This window comes from Primulina eburnea, chromosome 11 (genome assembly GCF_022965805.1).
Source record: "Primulina eburnea isolate SZY01 chromosome 11, ASM2296580v1, whole genome shotgun sequence".
Taxonomy (NCBI): Eukaryota; Viridiplantae; Streptophyta; class Magnoliopsida; order Lamiales; family Gesneriaceae; genus Primulina; species Primulina eburnea.
Window position 1 is genome coordinate 13106144 of NC_133111.1, and position 19047 is coordinate 13125190.

A 19047-nucleotide genomic window follows, 5' to 3' on the forward strand; every position below is an offset into this window, starting at 1 on the left:
AACTAATATGAAGCGTGTGCTGCTTTTCTGTATATCTAGAATACAAAAAACTGCTGAGATAAAGTTTTCCTAATTATCACATGGATAATTTTTTATTCAAATAGCAAACCAACTCAAACATAATGAAGACAGAGTCTTCTGGAATGGGTAACTAATATTCCATGCTTTTGTATTTTGATCGCCCGTGTGTATATTGCTTGTATGTGAACTCATGAGGTGGTACTGGATTTGTTTGGTTTTGGACCATTAAACCTTATATAACGCAAAATGATTTTGATCATGGAGCTTTTAGCTTATTATTCTAAATTGTGTTTCAGGCTCCGGTGTTAGCCAGATATCCTGCAGCCATATCTTTGACGGCATATTCATATCCGTGGGAGACATGAGCAGTTTTACAGAATGGAAACCAATAACCAAATATGTACTCTACTTTAGAAAATAATGCACATCTTAATTCCATTTTCCCAATTACACATTACCTTATACAAGAAAAATGATGCAAAATTAATCTGATCATTACCATTTTCTCTCCAACAGCTTGAGTACTAGGCTCTTCATTTTTTTTCTTGTGACCTTCAATCCAAACTTGCGATCTCGTAATTTTTGTATCTGCCGGGCTTCTCTTTTCCTTTAATATAGAAATATATAGAAAATCGTTAGAACATAATTCAAAAGATTTATATATCACTAATTACATAAATTATAAAAAAAATTTAAAAAGTTACCATAATGTGAATCAAACGAGCATAACCTCTCCGGCTCATTGTGTGAATGTGATCTTGTGTTTTCCTCATCGCTCTAAATCTTTCACTCTTTTCTTGAGATTAGTTAAAATCGCACAATCACACTGTTCGAAAGATTAAAACTTAGTAGTCACTTGCCCAAGTAAAGCAACACACCAAAATGTAGCACAACAATCAACAGCGTTACCAGTTCGCATCTACAATAAATAAAATATCACTGATAAACAATTTTTTTGTAATTAAAATATATCATCTTCTTAAAACAGGTCAATCGAAAAAAAAATAGCCTTCTAGTTAATTTCACAGAACTTTTTGAAAACATGGAGAATAAAAAATCAAGCAATAGATCTTTTAATATCAATTATACAAAATTATTTTTCCTTCAAAATTGAAGCATAGAAGTCTTGAAATCCGAGTTCATCATAGTGCGAAATAGATCCTGTAAAGTACAAAAACAATGTTCATGTGACCGCCGCAGCTGCTGTTGCTGCAGTTGCCTCTTCAATGGTAGCTGCGGCTGTAAAGGCAAGTGATTCAATGCTTCAACTTCCTGTAGCAGCTGGAGCTACTGCAACAGCTGCAGCTATTGAGCAATATGAGGTGTTGGAATCAACTGTTCTTTTGATTTGCTATGTTCCGCCATGTGTTCTAGTTTTGCAACTAAATGAAAGAATGCAATATGTCCAAACAACCATTACATCCAAACACACGCCTAAACTACTGACAAAGCAGTCTCTTCGGGGCAACAACACAACACATTTTTGGTCCATAAATTCAGGCTTCAAAAGATTGAGATCTCGTGAAGCCATTCAACTTGTATTAGATTCTCGTACAAGTATTTTCAATTTAGATTTCCTATCGCGCCACAATTTTGCCAACTTTTGAAAAATTGATTTCTTTTTACAATCATCAACTTTGTAAGTCATCTATACATTAAATAAAAAGAAAATATGTCTACATTTTGTTATGAAAATGGAAATGAAAAATTAAGAACTAAATATATTACCTGATGACAGCTCCACGTACTATCCTTCACTTCTTCGCTTATGGCATTCAATCCATTTAATGTATAAGGCACAAATTCTTTTATCATGCAACCTATGAAAGAAACGTACTTCACTGAATTATCTACAACCGGCTGTCCAAACTCATTACGCTCCAGCTCTTTACACTTGTCTTGGCCACTAACCATTTTCAACTTTGATGCACCCCGTCCTTTTTTCTTATTTGTTTTCTCATCATCAATTGGTTATTTACCATGCAAATCATGTGATGAATTAGCTGAATTGTTAGAATCCATTCTCGATAACCTATTAGATATATTTTCCTGTAAAATGGAAAAAAGATACATTGAAATGTACTAGTGTGCTTTAGTAAAATAAAATAAGATTTAAAATAGAAAACAATATCACCTGAATTTCATCTACAGATCCTTTGCTACGTTTTTTTTTACCATTTTGCTCATCTTTTGAATGTTATTTAATAATCTGATAAACATGTAATATGATATGCATCACTGAAAATAAACAAGCAAACAAATATATTAAACACTAAATAAATAGTTACGTAACTTTATAAAAAATGTATCAATCAAAATAAATAACTATAAAATTTATCCTAGAAAATTCTGTCATGTCTCAGTTACATCAATTCCTTCACACTCATTCCTTGAGTATGGTTCTCTCTCGATAATGTTAATCTCAAGTAGGGACACATCAAGAGGTGTTGATGACATTTAAGCATCTTCTTCAAGCACATTCATGTTATTAATACCCCGAAGCGGCGCTTTTAGCAACATATACCAATTTGTTTCATCATTGTCCCTGGAATAGAATACTTGCTTTGCTTGTGATGCTAAAACGAAAGGATAACTTTCAAAAGTTTTTAGTCCTTGGTGTACATTGACCAGTGTAAAACCATCTTCAATTTTGAAACCAGTTCCAAGATTGGCCCTATCACACCTAAAAAAAGACACTTTGAAAGAATAATAGTCTAGCAAAACAATATCCTGTATAACCCCATAGTATGATAGTCTTCCTACTGTATGTGAAATGTCATTAGCATTAGATTGACAAACAGTATCGGCTTCAATTGAAACACCACTATCTTTTGTCTACATTTCAACATCAATTGTGTGGAACCAATGTCCATTTATGATATATCCCGTATAAGATGTAACGTGCTTACTTGGACCATGTGCTAGCCATTGAATTCGGTCTTAAGAGTTAACATTATCCTTTTTTGATAACCATTCAGCAAATGTTTCCATATGTTGTTTTTGTAACAACATTCCGTTACTTAAGAAACGATGATCTGTTTGTTTAAGCTCGTCAATGTGCATCCTAATCAAAATAATTGAATGGAGACGTTAGAATACACAAGATATGTAATAGATCAAGACCAATAGTATGAAACTAACTACAGTCACTGTAAGTAAGGTTCAACTTCTACAGTATTGAACAATACATATCGATGTGTAGCTTGTAACACGTGATCCTCTAAAATCTTTTCTTTCCCTTTAGAAATTGGACGACCTTCTGATAATCCATATTCCAAATCATCGTTCCTATTAGAACGAACACCAATACTAGAAGTATTTTTTATATAAGCATTACAAAATGCCATTCGTTCTTCTGCGAGATAACACTCGGCTATGCAACCTTCTGGTCTTGCCCGGTTCTTCACATACCCTTTTAGTATTTTCATAAATCTAAATCACAAAGTAAAATTCACATTAAAGAAGTGTTGATAGCAAAATCTAAATCTTTATATAATATAAGATTTGTCAAAAAGATTAATGATTAATTTATACCTTTCAAATGGATACATCCAACAGAATTGGACAGGCCCACACAAGCGAGCCTCTCTTGCTAAATGAATTGTTAAGTGAACCGAGATGGTAAAGAAAGTGGGTAGAAAATACCGATCCAACATGCATAGAATTTCAACAATATTCTCCTCTAGTTGTTCTAAATGGTTCCTGTCTAATACTTTTTGACATAATTCATTGTAAAATGCACCCAACAGAAATATAGCATTGCGTGGACCTTTCAGTATAAGATTTCTCAATACTACTGATAGCAATTGTTGCATTAAAACATGGCAATCATGAGATTTCAGCCCAATAAGCTTGCGCTCTTCTACAGAAACACAATTACCAATATTTGAGCTATATCCATCGGGTAACTTTATTTCTTCAACGTAGAGCAAAATACATCCATTTCTTTTTTAGACAGTGTGTACGGGGCAGCAGACAAATGATTTTTTTTTCTCCTTTTTCTTGAGGGTGTAATTCTTGTCTAATTTTTAAGTGTGCCAAATCTTTGCGAGCATTCACACCATCTTTGGATTTTGTCTTCAGGTTTAACAATGTGCCTATAATATTCTCCCAGACATTCTTTTCAACATGCATCACATCTAAGTTATGACGTAGTAGAGGGACCTAAAGGTAATCATCAACAAGCTTCGTAGAGTTAGTTCATAATATTTCTAACATTTTAGGAACAAAAAATAAAAAAATTGCAAAATATAATGAATGGAGTGCAAAATAACTTACACTCCAATATGGCAAATCGAAAAAAACTACTTTTTCTTCCACTTTTGAACTGGTTTTTGTACCTCTTTTGAACTATCCTGCTTCCTTCCTCTATTTCCTCAAAGTGTTGACAGTCTCACCCTTTTTCTTTTTACCCAATCATTTTAAATATCTTTCAATGCATCGGCAATTTCTAACCCATTCAAAGGTCTAGGTTTCCCTTTACTCTACTTTTCCCCATTAAACCACTTCTTTTTCTGACGAAATGGATTATTAGGAGCAAGAAATCTCATGTGGTATAAGTATGAAAACTTTCTACTATACTTAGGCCACATAGAACATATGTCTTCACCACATATTGGGCAACCGAGTTTCCCTTTTGTGACACATCTAGCTAGGTTTCCACAAGCTGGAAAATCATTGACTATCCACATTAAAATAGCATTCAGATTGAACATTGACTTGCTAAATGCATCATACGCCTTCACACCGGTGTCCCACAACTCTTTCAAATCATCCACAAGGGTTTCCAAGGATACATCTATACCATTTCCCGGTTGCTTCGGACCTGGAATCAGTAATGTCAACATAAGATTTTCCTTTGTCATACACAACAATGGAGGAAGGTTATAATTTACCAAAATAACTGGCCAGCAACTATATCTAGAACTAAGGTCACCAAAAGGGTTGAATCCATCTGTTGCAAGACCAAGGAGGAGATTTCTAGGATCTGATGCAAAATCAGGCCATTTATGATCTATCGTATCCCAAGCTACTGAATCAACTGGATGACGCATCATATGATCTTGACTTTTGTGTTTGGAGTGCCAAATCAACTCTTCAGCCTTTTGTTTTGATTTTAACATCATTTTCAGTCTTGGTATCACTGGAAAATACCGTAGGATCTTTTCAGGAACTCCTTTACAAACTTTGGTGGTGACTTTGTCTATTTTCCATCTTGAGGAACCACACTTTGGACACGAGTCCAAATCTTGGAGCTCCTTTCTAAATAGAAAACAATCATTTGGGCAAGTATGAATCTTCTCATATCCTAAATCAAATGGTTTCAATAACTTTCTCATCGTGTAAACAGTTTCTGGAAGTGTGTTGTTTTCTGGAAGCATGTCACCTAAGATCTTAAGGAGCTCATTGAAACTATTGTCTGTGTGACCATTAGTAGACTTGTAATTGTATAGTGTGACGACTGCTGACAACTTTGTGTAAGATGTACAACCAAGGAAGAGAGGAGTTTCCGCATCTTTTAATAAATCATCAAACTCATAATCTTTTGCCTCAGACATAGTGTGTCCAACCTCTTCTTCCGGCAAAAAAACATCCTTATATAAGTGATATGCCTCTCTACTTTCATCCTCTTTCTGAACTTCTCTTGAACTACCTTCAGCTTGAGATTGTGAGTTATAGTTTCACCATGGAAGACCCAAATAGTGTAAGAAGTATCGAACCACTTCGTACACCTGGTCTAATTTCATATACTTCTTATTTTTATAACGCTTGCAAGGACATAAGATTACTTCACGTGTTTTTGCATAGTTCCTAGCTTGTGCTACAAATCTTTTTACCCCTTCTTCATACTCGGGTACAAGCCTAGAAGGCAGATGCATCCATTCCTTATCCATCTCGTGAACAAACCTTTTTCATTTATATGAAATAATTATGAGATTTTATCAATACACACACACATATATACACGATGATAATTTAATTTATATGATATAATTATTTAGGTGACAGATGTTATCCCAAATTTTCTTTCCCAAAATATTCCAAACATTTTTATAAGAGAACACCACATAATAAATTTAAAAAACTTAAATAAAAAAAAGTATTCATACATCATTATATTTTAAACAAATATAAATCATGTGTCAAAGTAGTATTTACCATCTATGTCAAAATAATACACACAATTAATATTTATACATGCACACAGATTGAGCACACTTCAGAACTCCAGCAGTGTTAGCTAATCCAAGCAATATCCCCTGTATAAGTAAGTGTTCATAGTATTACAAGAATGGCAACTCACTGACTATGAATAGTATTTTTCAAGTTAGATCTAGGAATATATTAAAGAAAGATAAAGACAATGAAAAACTACTTAAACATATAATATCAAGTTCTCCATTTGTACAATAAAAATTGGTGGATGCACACGTCATTGCCACATAAAATGGAAAAAAAAATGTTTCGTTCAAGATTCAAACCACCCTCCAAAAACCACAGGTAAAACAGTTCAATAGAAAAGGAAAATACATTGAATATCACTGCCAACTGGTTCACATTGTACTAGCCGAAAAACAGCTTATATTTTCCTAAAATCCATTTAAATTAATGTTCCAAGAAACATGACAGAAAGAGGAAACAATTGAGAATTCGATTAATCGAAATAGAACAAGAAATCAATATTCCCCAACTTTACAAATACATTGCAGAAGCTTAAAAGGGGCATTGTCTAGCCTTGTTGAATTAAACAATCTCAAGGCCCTTCATAAATTAATAATAATTGATAATGAGCCACATTCATAGTGAAGCCTGTTTGCCATTTGGTAAGTTTGAAACAGATAAAAAAATGAGTCAAAGACATGAATTCAGGTTAAAAATTCAAAACTCGAATTAGAAGACTCGTCACTTCATAATATATTTCTTTCACCCATAACTTGATCTTTCAAACAATACCACTAAAGATGAATACTTTATCCTCAGCCCATCTTGAAATAAGTGTAAGCATGAGCAGTAAACCACAAGGAGCAGTAGAGATTACCATATTCTAAACTACAACATTGTTTTGCAACCTTGCGACTGTAATTGTCCATAAAAGATATGCAGTCAAATCACAAATAAAAAGGTAATAGATTGAGTTGGGAATTCTTTGCAGTCTAAATTTGCAACCTAATTGAAATAGCTGACATTTATTTTGAACTCATAAGGATAATGCAACATCAATACCAGAAAATGGCAAAATGCTATGTGCATACTGTAAGGAATTGTTCATAAACGTACATGAAATAAATATATTGTGAGTATCAGAAGTTAGTGTTGTGCTCTGGTTATCAACACGAGCACACAACATGCAGCGGAAATTAATTATTAACACACAAATATAAACTTAATAAATAAATATCAGTTTTAAATCATACACAAGTAAGAATACTTGTGCGATGCCTCATGGCAAAAATTTCACTAGAAAAATATGTAAATCATTTACACCAAAAACAATACTAGTGAAAATAACAAAACTAAATTCCTTGACACTCCAAGGAAATAACATGCATCAAACACTCAAAGTAAATACTAGATGCACTAAACAAAAAGCGTGTTGCTTAAAACCAAACGAAACCACTCTTCATCCAACACTCTGCGTCAGTGTTGTTCTTCGAGTGTTGGTAACACCAATCGGCAACACGGAAAGTCTTTGACTCAAACACATAAAGTTTTCACACGAATCTTTAATACTCTGAACTCTGTGTGTTTAGAAAAATCCAGAAGCACTTCTGCGCTATAAGATGATCTCCCGATCACACCAAAACGTCTCATCAAAATAGGTTCGTGTGAGAACCCGGAAATTTCGACCAAAGCAAATCAAGTAAGTAATACGAACTTGAAGTTTAACTCAAACTAAGCTCGGAAATTTTCATTCCAAATAGATAACTTGAATGTTAACTAGGATTTTCATTAAATTTAACTCGAGGAAGCAACTTCAAAGCTCGAGGATTAGCTCAACCGGAGTCCAAGCTACAAGTAATGGCAATCATCGAAGAGTTTTCACGGGAAGAGTAAAACCTCAGCTCGAGGATGCAATCTTCCAGCTCGAAGAAGCTCAACCAAGCTTGTCCTAACAAGACCACAAATGGAGCTAAAAGATAAGCTAAAGTTTTGGACAAGATAATGGTGCAAGAAATAACCTTTGAAGAAATCCATGGAAAAGCTAAGGGATGAGCTAAGAGATCAAGACACAATAATGATGCAAGAGATGGCTTTTGGTGCTTGGTATGGAGCTTGAGAATTTACTAGTCTTTGACCACCTTAATGATCACAATTAATCCATTTCTTGGAGACCAAGTGGTCGACCAAATGGTATGCCAAGGGGCAAAGTGTGGCCTATAAATACTACCCCAAAATTGATGGAAAGGTGCTTCAAAAACCAAGCAAGGTTTCGGCTTTCCCCTTCCCCCTTACTCTCTCAAATTTCGGTCAAGCAAGCAAGGAGAAAAGGAAGGGATTTCGTGCAGTGCAGTTATTAAAAAGAATCACGTCGAAGTTCTGCCAAAGCGAAGACAGTAATTGTAGGAGTTACGCCGAAGTGCTGCCAAAAGTCCGAGAAGCAAGTTCGCGCCAAAGTTGGTGATTTCGAATCAACCTTCAACTACTGTAAGTGGGCTTTTGACTAAGTATTTTGTTGTATTTTTAAATCTTGCATATGAATGACACGACTTATTATTATGTGTGTCCAAATTTTCGAAAAACCTTATGTGTTATTTTTGAATATTCGATCGATTATGTGTTTCCTTTTATTATTCGAATTCTTTGATTCCGCTGTGTCTATCTGCAATTCTGTTAAGTTCTGTTCAACTTTGAAAATCTGAAACTCCGATAAATTCCGTCTGGAAAAGTCTGAATTCTGTTTGCACTGTTACGAGTCAATTTGAAATGGAACGAGAATTGTAGTTCTGTTCGGCCCCCATTGGTGGGTATAAAACCATGTTCTGTTCGGCCCCCATTGGTGGGTATAAAACCATGTTCTGGCCTCACCCCTTAGAGGACTAACATATTGGGGACAATTTGACCATGGAAATGAGATGAGTAACAGTGTTCTGTTTGTTCTGATATGTTCTGTTCCGAATTGAAAGGATATGTATTGCTTCTGTTTTGCTCTTAATCATTTGATAAGTTATGTCTCTTATTCGTTCGTTTCCGTTGTGCCAAGTTAAGAATATTAGTTTTGAAAGTATGTTAAAGAAATGTTTTAAGGAATTAAGTTCTATATGTATCTTTGGAATCGATCGACCCCCACTTGCTGAGTGTTTCCCAAAACACTCACCCCTTACAAATTTCAGATAAGAATGAGGAGCAACTGAATGAGGAAGAGCAAGATGCTTTCTGGGGTTGGTGAATCAGAGATCAAGATCAGAATTCAACATTTTACTTTTCTTTCGTTTCCGCTATTAGAAACTCTGATGTATTTTATTCCTTTGTCATTGTAAGACAATATTTCATTTATGAAAAAGACTGGTTTGATTCGATACGAGGCTTTATTGTTTTCAATTTAATTGTTAAACAATGCCGGATGTCACCGATGCTTCGGACTCGGGGCGTGACATTTAAGTGGTATCAGAGCTACCAGGTTCATAATCCCGCTGGGATTTTGACAGACAAAATTTGACAAAGTCAAATTTTGGCAAAAGCCTAGTGCATCCCAATCCCTTCATCTGTTCCCTAAAATTTTCGAACAATTTCCAAAAATCTATCCCTTCAATTGTTCCGAAAATATTCAGCGTCCAAATTTCCACGAAAACTTTAGTATTTGTGCCTTTCTATCTTTGATAAGAATCTGATATTTTACCTCCATTTATTCTAGGAAATGGATGCTCCCCGTACTCGTGCCCAGGCTGCCCTACGCTTGCGTAAGCTCACCATAGACAATCAAAAAAGGGAAATTGCAACGTTGAAGGTGCAACTCGCCAAGGAGAAATTGGAAAAGCAAGAGCTTACTGAGAACAGGATTATGCTGGAGTCGGACGTGCAGCGACTCACACATCACTTGGACGTGGCGGAGAGCCAAATGATGCAGACACCGACTAATGCAACTCGTTTTGCGCGCTTGGTGGCACTCAACATGGATCTACTCGAGAGGATAGAGATAGAGAAGGATCACGCTGCTCAGGCTCGTCAGCGTCAGGACCAGTTTATTGCAAAGCAAGAGCGCTACATCTCAAGGATCCACGCCACTATGGACGGACTGCAGGATCAGAACAACTATTTACATCTTGTGATAGAAAACATGGCAGAGGAGGAAGTGGCACCTATGGAAGTAATTGTGGACGACCGCGACAGCGACAGCGGAGAGTTATTCGACTAGATTAGCATTATATTAAAGTATCTGAATAAATTGTAACCGAGAAAAATATTATGTGTACCAACTTATTTTGAAACTTGCTATCAACTTATATTATTGCATGATTAAGAAAATTTGATAAGTATCTTATCTATAAAATGTTTTTTTTTATAGGAACAACATGGACCTCCAAAACGTTATAAATGAACTTCAGAGTCAACTTCGAGAAAAGGAGTCAGAAATTAAGTCACTAAAAGAAAAAAATGATAAGCTCGAGAAAGATAACTACCAATTGGATGGAAATAATATATGTATAGGGGAAGACCTTCGGGAAGCCAGAGTTGAGGAAAAGAAATTACGCGATGATGTCAGACGATACGCTGCTTATCATCTAGAGTCGGAACGACAGCATGAGATCACCAAACAAGAACTGAAGAAGGCGAAAGATAGGATTCTTACGCTCCAAATCCGAAGTGATGGCCTTCTCAGTATTCAACATCGTCTTGAGGAAAAGATTGGAGAACAAGAAATCGATGAGAAAGTAAGCCAATCAACAATCCAAGAACTGCAAGACCAAGTGAACAACCTTGATCACCACAACACGCAACTGCAGAATTACATCGAGCATCTACAAAATGAGATGGTCAACATGGAAGAACTTATGGAGCAAATGGAAGAAAACCCAATGGAAGAAGAAGAAATTAACGAGGCAGTAGGAGACGGCGAAGTAGTAGATGAATAGGGAGAAAAGAACTTTAGAATAAATTTTGATTGTATCGAGGAATATTTGATTTAGTTGATTGTATGCAAATCCTTTTCAAAATTAATGAAATTATTTCTTTGATTAAATTGTGTGGCAAACAAATTAATAAAGAAAATACGTGTTTATAGGAGATGGCAGGCAGACCACCCCGAAACAACCGTAACGCTCGGGACGCCAACCAAAACGATAATCCACCACCACCGCCACCACCCGGTGTAAACCTCAGTCAAGAGGATATGATGGCAATAGCCACTATCGTCGCTGCCACATTACAAGGATTTGTGAATCCACTGGCCAACGCCATCCAACAACCCCAAGAACCTCAGCCACGTGGGATTAAGTATCACTACGAATCACTCAGAAGGAATCGAGTTCCAAATTTTGATGGGAACCCAGATCCGGAAGTCAGTCACAACTGGCTCAAGAACGTTGAAACACAACTACATTTGCTAGAAATACCGGAAGAGTTAAAAGTAGAAGTTGTAACCCCATTTTTGGAGGAACGAGCTAGGAAATGGTGGGAAACTGTGTCGCTACCTTTAGCAGAAATAGAAGATATCACGTGGCCAATTTTCAAGAGGGAATTCTTAAAACAATACTACCCGGCCGAGTTTCGTCTACAAAAGCTGAATGAGTTTGAAAATTTCAGACAGTCACCAGATATGACGGTAATGGAGTACACGTCAAAATTCAACGATTTGGGAACTTACGTTCCGACAGTCATGTCAGACGAAACGTTAAAAATGCACCGTTTCAAGAAGGGACTCAACAGTCGAATTCAGTCGGCACTGGCGGTGTACAAACCAAGTAGCTTTGCGGACTTGATGGGCGCGGCAATGAGCGCAGAAACCGATATCAAGCGACGGGAAGAAGAAAACAAGAATAAGAGGCCGATGAACAACCAATCCACACAGAATAATCTCAAGTTCAAGAAACCAAACTATTCCGGAGGATTTTTCAAAGGAAGTTCTGGCAGTACTGGTAGCACCGAGGGAAAATGGTGTGATACATGTCGACAAAAGCATACTGGGGAATGTTATCGGAAGACAGGCGCTTGTTTCAAGTGCGGGAAGGTGGGCCATAGAATTAAAGACTGTCCGGACAACAAGGACAAAGGGTCGGGGCCCCACAAACAACAGGAAAACAAGACAAATGCACGGGTTTATGCCATAACCCAAGAGGAAGCCGATAATAGCAACGAAGTTGTGGCAGGTACCATCTTACTCAATAAAATGCCTGCATATGCTTTGTTTGATTGTGGTGCCACCCATTCGTTTGTGTCTAGAAGATATGCTAAGAAGCTTAAACTTGAGCATGATATTCTTAGTGAACCGTTAAGAGTAGCAACACCGGCTAGTAAAATAATCGAAACTCACAAAGTACATCGAAACTGTAAAATTTGTATCGGCAAACAAATTTTTGAAGTAGAATTGATTCAACTCAATATGGTGGAGTTTGACATCATTCTTGGAATGGACTGGTTAGCTAAAAACCATGCCATAGTAGACTGTCAGAAGAAAGAAATTAGACTTCAAACTCCAGCAAAGAGGGAGGTCGTATATCAAGGGAAATCCAAAGAAAGAAAATCTCTGCTATCTGCCTCGCAAGCCTGGAAGGCCATGAAGGGAGGAGAAGAAATTTATCTGGCAGTAATTACTGAAGCCAAAGAGGAAGAAGTTCCAAAGTTGGAAGATATTCCAATTGTTCAAGAATTTCCAGACGTTTTTCCCGAAGACTTACCAGGAGAGATACCCGATAGAGAAGTAGAATTTGAAATCAACTTGGTCCCTGGTGCTGCACCAATCTCTAAGGCACCATACCGCATGGCTCCAGCTGAATTGAAGGAATTAAAGGAGCAACTCCAAGAATTGCTGGACAAGAAGCAGATTCGTCCTAGTGCATCTCCTTGGGGAGCCCCAGTGCTTTTTGTAAAGAAAAAGGACGGAAGCATGAGACTATGTATCGACTACCGGGAGCTAAACAAGATCACCGTAAAGAATAAGTACCCACTCCCGAGAATAGATGATCTTTTCGATCAGCTAAAAGGAGCTAAAGTTTTCTCAAAACTTGATCTCAGATCAGGTTACCATCAGTTAAAAGTCAAAGCAGAAGATATCCCTAAGACTGCTTTTAGGACAAGGTATGGGCACTACGAATTCACGGTAATGCCGTTTGGTCTAACCAATGCTCCTGCAGCATTCATGGATCTTATGAACCGAGTATTCAAACCGTATCTCGATAAGTTCGTGGTAGTGTTCATAGATGACATCTTGGTGTACTCACCAAGTGAGGAGGAACATAGTGAGCATCTGCGTCTTACTTTGCAAACATTACGAGAGAAAGAACTCTATGCCAAATTCAAGAAGTGTGAATTCTGGCTGAAAAGTGTGGCGTTCCTAGGTCATATAATCTCAGAACAAGGGGTGTCAGTAGACCCTAAGAAAGTAGAGGCAATTAAAGATTGGCCTCAACCTAAAACAGTGACAGAGATAAGGAGTTTTCTGGGATTAGCAGGCTATTATAGAAAATTTGTAGAAGGATTTTCGTCAATAGCTATTCCACTCACCAAACTTACTCAGAAGAATTCGAAATTCATTTGGACTGAAGATTGTGAAAAGAGTTTTGAAATTCTGAAGTCAAAACTCGCATCCACACCGGTACTAGTTCTCCCCGAGGATGGTAAGAATTTCACTGTGTACAGTGATGCTTCAAAGGGAGGGTTAGGGTGTGTGCTTATGCAGGAGGGTCAAGTAATTGCGTATGCCTCACGACAATTGAAACCATACGAGCAGAATTACCCCACTCATGATTTGGAACTAGCCGCAGTCGTATTCGCGCTTAAAATCTGGAGGCACTATCTCTATGGAGTAAAATGCGAAGTTTTTACTGATCACCAGAGCCTTAAGTACATTTTCACTCAGAAGGAACTAAACATGAGGCAAAGAAGGTGGATGGAGCTTCTCAAAGATTACGATTTGGTAATCAGCTATCATCCGGGCAAAGCAAATAAAGTGGCAGATGCATTGAGTCGGAGGAACCCTGGAAAAGTGTGCTTATCGTCATTATCAGTGCAACCAAGTCTCCAAGAGACTGTCAAACTAAAACAAAGTCAAGATACCAACATCTTCAAAATAAAGGAACAAATTCAGGAAGGAAAGATTCCAGAATTTCAAATTGATAAAGATGGTATCCTTTGGATGAAAGGGCGATTATATGTGCCAAACATCGATGGAATTCGAGAAGAGGTGATGGCCGAAGCACATAAATCAAGATTTTCAGTGCACCCGGGAAGCACCAAAATGTACAGGGATTTGAAAAACAACTACTGGTGGAACGGGATGAAGAAAGACGTAGCGGTTTTTGTTGCAAAGTGTTTAGTCTGTCAACAAGTCAAGGCAGAACATCAGCGACCTGGAGGGCTTCTGCAGCCATTAGAAATACCCGAGTGGAAGTGGGATAATATATCCATGGACTTTGTAGTCGGGTTACCAAAATCAAGGCAGGGTCATGACGGAATCTGGGTAATCATTGACAGATTAACCAAGTCTGCCCATTTCTTGCCAGTACGGATGAATTATAACTTGGATAAGTTAGCTACTCTGTATATGGATAATATAGTAAGACTGCATGGGGTACCGGCAAGTATATTGTCCGATAGAGATCCAAGATTCGTGTCAAGATTTTGGAAAAGTTTTCAAAAGGCCATGGGAACCAAAGTTACACTCAGCACAGCCTATCATCCTCAGACTGATGGCCAAACTGAGAGGACAATCCAGACCCTTGAAGACATGTTGAGAGCATGTGCATTGGATTTTCAAGGAAATTGGAGTGAGCAGTTACCGTTAATTGAATTTGCCTACAACAATAGCTACCACAGTAGCATCGAAATGGCTCCGTACGAGGCACTGTATGGTCGAAAATGTAGATCGCCCTTATACTGGGATGAAGTCGGAGAAAAAGCTATCACCGGGCCAGAGCTCATTCAAATAACTGTCGATAAAGTAGCCATAATCAAAGAGAGACTCAAGGCAGCTCAGGATAGACAAAAGAGTTGGGCTGATTTGAAAAGAAGGCCTTTGGAACTAGAAATCGGAGGAAAAGCGTACGTCAAAGTTTCTCCCATGAAAGGAGTGGTTCGGTTCAGCAAATCCGGCAAGTTGAACCCAAGATATGTGGGACCGTTCGAAATACTGGATAAAGTGGGAACATTGGCTTATCGATTGGCGTTACCGCCTGAGATGTCCAGAATACATAACGTTTTCCACATCTCACAACTACGAAAATATGTCCCGGACCCGAACCATGTACTTAAAGTTACGCCTCTAATGATCGAAGGTAATCTGAACGAAGAACTCAAATATGAAGAAGTCCCTATCCGAATAGTGGACACTAGAGACCAAGTATTGCGACACCGGACCATTCCCTATGTCAAGGTACAATGGTCAAATCATACCGAAAGAGAGGCAACGTGGGAACTTGAAGAGAAGATGCGGTCGCAATACCCTCATCTATTTTAATGATCAAGCTAATGCAAGTTTCGAGGACGAAACTTTCAATAAGGAGGGAGGGATGTGAGAACCCGGAAATTTCGACCAAAGCAAATCAAGTAAGTAATACGAACTTGAAGTTTAACTCAAACTAAGCTCGGAAATTTTCATTCCAAATAGATAACTTGAATGTTAACTAGGATTTTCATTAAATTTAACTCGAGGAAGCAACTTCAAAGCTCGAGGATTAGCTCAACCGGAGTCCAAGCTACAAGTAATGGCAATCATCGAAGAGTTTTCACGGGAAGAGTAAAACCTCAGCTCGAGGATGCAATCTTCCAGCTCGAAGAAGCTCAACCAAGCTTGTCCTAACAAGACCACAAATGGAGCTAAAAGATAAGCTAAAGTTTTGGACAAGATAATGGTGCAAGAAATAACCTTTGAAGAAATCCATGGAAAAGCTAAGGGATGAGCTAAGAGATCAAGACACAATAATGATGCAAGAGATGGCTTTTGGTGCTTGGTATGGAGCTTGAGAATTTACTAGTCTTTGACCACCTTAATGATCACAATTAATCCATTTCTTGGAGACCAAGTGGTCGACCAAATGGTATGCCAAGGGGCAAAGTGTGGCCTATAAATACTACCCCAAAATTGATGGAAAGGTGCTTCAAAAACCAAGCAAGGTTTCGGCTTTCCCCTTCCCCCTTACTCTCTCAAATTTCGGTCAAGCAAGCAAGGAGAAAAGGAAGGGATTTCGTGCAGTGCAGTTATTAAAAAGAATCACGTCGAAGTTCTGCCAAAGCGAAGACAGTAATTGTAGGAGTTACGCCGAAGTGCTGCCAAAAGTCCGAGAAGCAAGTTCGCGCCAAAGTTGGTGATTTCGAATCAACCTTCAACTACTGTAAGTGGGCTTTTGACTAAGTATTTTGTTGTATTTTTAAATCTTGCATATGAATGACACGACTTATTATTATGTGTGTCCAAATTTTCGAAAAACCTTATGTGTTATTTTTGAATATTCGATCGATTATGTGTTTCCTTTTATTATTCGAATTCTTTGATTCCGCTGTGTCTATCTGCAATTCTGTTAAGTTCTGTTCAACTTTGAAAATCTGAAACTCCGATAAATTCCGTCTGGAAAAGTCTGAATTCTGTTTGCACTGTTACGAGTCAATTTGAAATGGAACGAGAATTGTAGTTCTGTTCGGCCCCCATTGGTGGGTATAAAACCATGTTCTGTTCGGCCCCCATTGGTGGGTATAAAACCATGTTCTGGCCTCACCCCTTAGAGGACTAACATATTGGGGACAATTTGACCATGGAAATGAGATGAGTAACAGTGTTCTGTTTGTTCTGATATGTTCTGTTCCGAATTGAAAGGATATGTATTGCTTCTGTTTTGCTCTTAATCATTTGATAAGTTATGTCTCTTATTCGTTCGTTTCCGTTGTGCCAAGTTAAGAATATTAGTTTTGAAAGTATGTTAAAGAAATGTTTTAAGGAATTAAGTTCTATATGTATCTTTGGAATCGATCGACCCCCACTTGCTGAGTGTTTCCCAAAACACTCACCCCTTACAAATTTCAGATAAGAATGAGGAGCAACTGAATGAGGAAGAGCAAGATGCTTTCTGGGGTTGGTGAATCAGAGATCAAGATCAGAATTCAACATTTTACTTTTCTTTCGTTTCCGCTATTAGAAACTCTGATGTATTTTATTCCTTTGTCATTGTAAGACAATATTTCATTTATGAAAAAGACTGGTTTGATTCGATACGAGGCTTTATTGTTTTCAATTTAATTGTTAAACAATGCCGGATGTCACCGATGCTTCGGACTCGGGGCGTGACAGTTCGGCTCTTGTATTTTTCTTCTATGTATGCGCTCCTCTGCCGGCTTCACGAAGTAGTCACACCAAAAAGCTCACACGAAAAGCTCCTACAAAAGTGATCACCGATCACATAAAAATTGTAGAGCAAATATATGTTGGACTCTTGTGATTTCCTGTAGCGCCCTTACCCGAGCTATTGCTAAACAGACTAATAAACATGTAACATTAAACTTAATAACAACAATTAAACAGCGGAAACCAAATACTTAATCATCTTACAACCCAAATGAAAACAAAACAATAACAGCAGTCTTAAACATTAATACAGCCATAATAAATACATAATTCTGAACGAGAAAACGATAAACCACAGAAAACCTCCACTGGATCACCACCGAAAACCTAATTGCTCTAGCCACTGCCCTGGTCGTCTGAACCGTCCAACCTAAGACCTATCCCGTGGAATCGAGTGCCCAAGATGAAAACAAGGACGTGAGCGACAATCACCCAATACGATAATGTATGAATATACAAACTGATATGATACATGCAAAATGCAATATGCTCGGATATCAAGGATCAAGTCAAGAATCTAATGCTCAGTCTAGAGGCGCCTGAGTGTGTAGTCTCTGATCTTCCATAGGAATGTTTTGGCTCCCACACTCATCATCAAGACGTGGACCCGTAATTTCCAGGTCATCAAAGCCCGCGGATCCCGTCGGACACTGTAGCTCTCGATGCCCCATCGTCCACAATACAAAATAGGGCTGAGCGGCCCCAACAAATGAGGTATATCTCAAAAGATATCAGGCTCAACATGATATGTCATGCATAATATGCCAAAGCAGTAAAACATGTATCATGCAACAGATAAATATGCAGCATATAAGTGTGTATACTATGCTTGGATATTTCAGTCAGTACATCACGTACCTCACTAAAACAATCTGACAGAAAGCTCTGAACCTAGACAATATCAACATAATGAAATCACTAACAAACTAGATCAAACATGCTACAAAGATCTCCCTAATGATCCTTAAATCACTATCCAAGGATTTAAGATTATACCTGCGTTCATCGTCAGCCCGTTGATGATGTCTCGATCTCAGTTCACCGACCCTCCTCGAGTCGACACTAGATCCGAAACTTCCCGACATCAAAGTGCCCTAGAAACTGGCTAAAAAACTTAAGGTACAACTAGAAATCTCTTGGAAGAATGCGGTGAAGAAAACAAAAGAATCGGCTTTCATTATAGCCTGCATCCGGACTATTTCAGAAAATCCGAATCAATATTATCTGCCACGTGTCAGAATATCATTGGTCTAGTTGGATTTCTCGAGATAATGTAATCCGAAGTAGATCGGTTTATCCCTTTTTAAATTCGGTGGATACCAACAAGTTGATCCCGATTTATCAATTCCTTAAAACTTAATTAACAACTCATTAATTATCTCTTAATTAATACTTCATTCATAACAAAGATTCGGGTTATTACATCCTCCCCTCCTTACAAAGATTTCGTCCTCGAAATCAAAACTGAAGTACAATACAACTGAATAAAATACAACTCAAAACAAATGAGGATACTCTGAGTGCATATGACTCTCTAA

At 37.7% G+C, this 19047-nt stretch overlaps 1 protein-coding gene and 1 long non-coding RNA gene across 2 annotated transcripts in view; both read right to left on the minus strand.

Moving 5' to 3' along the window:
- Positions 1-1508: 1508 nt before the first annotated feature.
- Positions 1509-19047, minus strand: part of LOC140805926 (uncharacterized) — a 42382-nt gene continuing 24843 nt past the window's right edge. Inside the window, exons 2-4 of the long non-coding RNA XR_012112396.1 lie at positions 6220-6281; positions 1750-2230; positions 1509-1669 (exon numbers count right to left, since the gene is read on the minus strand). This is a non-coding gene — a long non-coding RNA (uncharacterized lncRNA). The remainder of the gene's footprint in view (positions 1670-1749; positions 2231-6219; positions 6282-19047) is intronic.
- LOC140804170 (uncharacterized) lies at positions 2746-3640 on the minus strand. Its single transcript, XM_073160005.1, has 3 exons — positions 3556-3640; positions 3172-3453; positions 2746-3085 (listed from the first exon to the last, which is right to left on the minus strand). The coding sequence occupies exons 1-3, from the start codon at positions 3570-3572 to the stop codon at positions 2962-2964; spliced, it is 423 nt and encodes a 140-aa protein (XP_073016106.1). The 5' UTR covers positions 3573-3640; the 3' UTR covers positions 2746-2961.

What these genes read in the sequence shown, in the direction of transcription:
- LOC140804170 (XM_073160005.1), bottom strand. An exon ending in GAAGTTGAACCTTACTTACA is followed by an intron (nt 3,086 to 3,171) that starts GTGACTGTAGTT and finishes TATTTTGATTAG; the next exon opens with GATGCACATTGACGAGCTTA.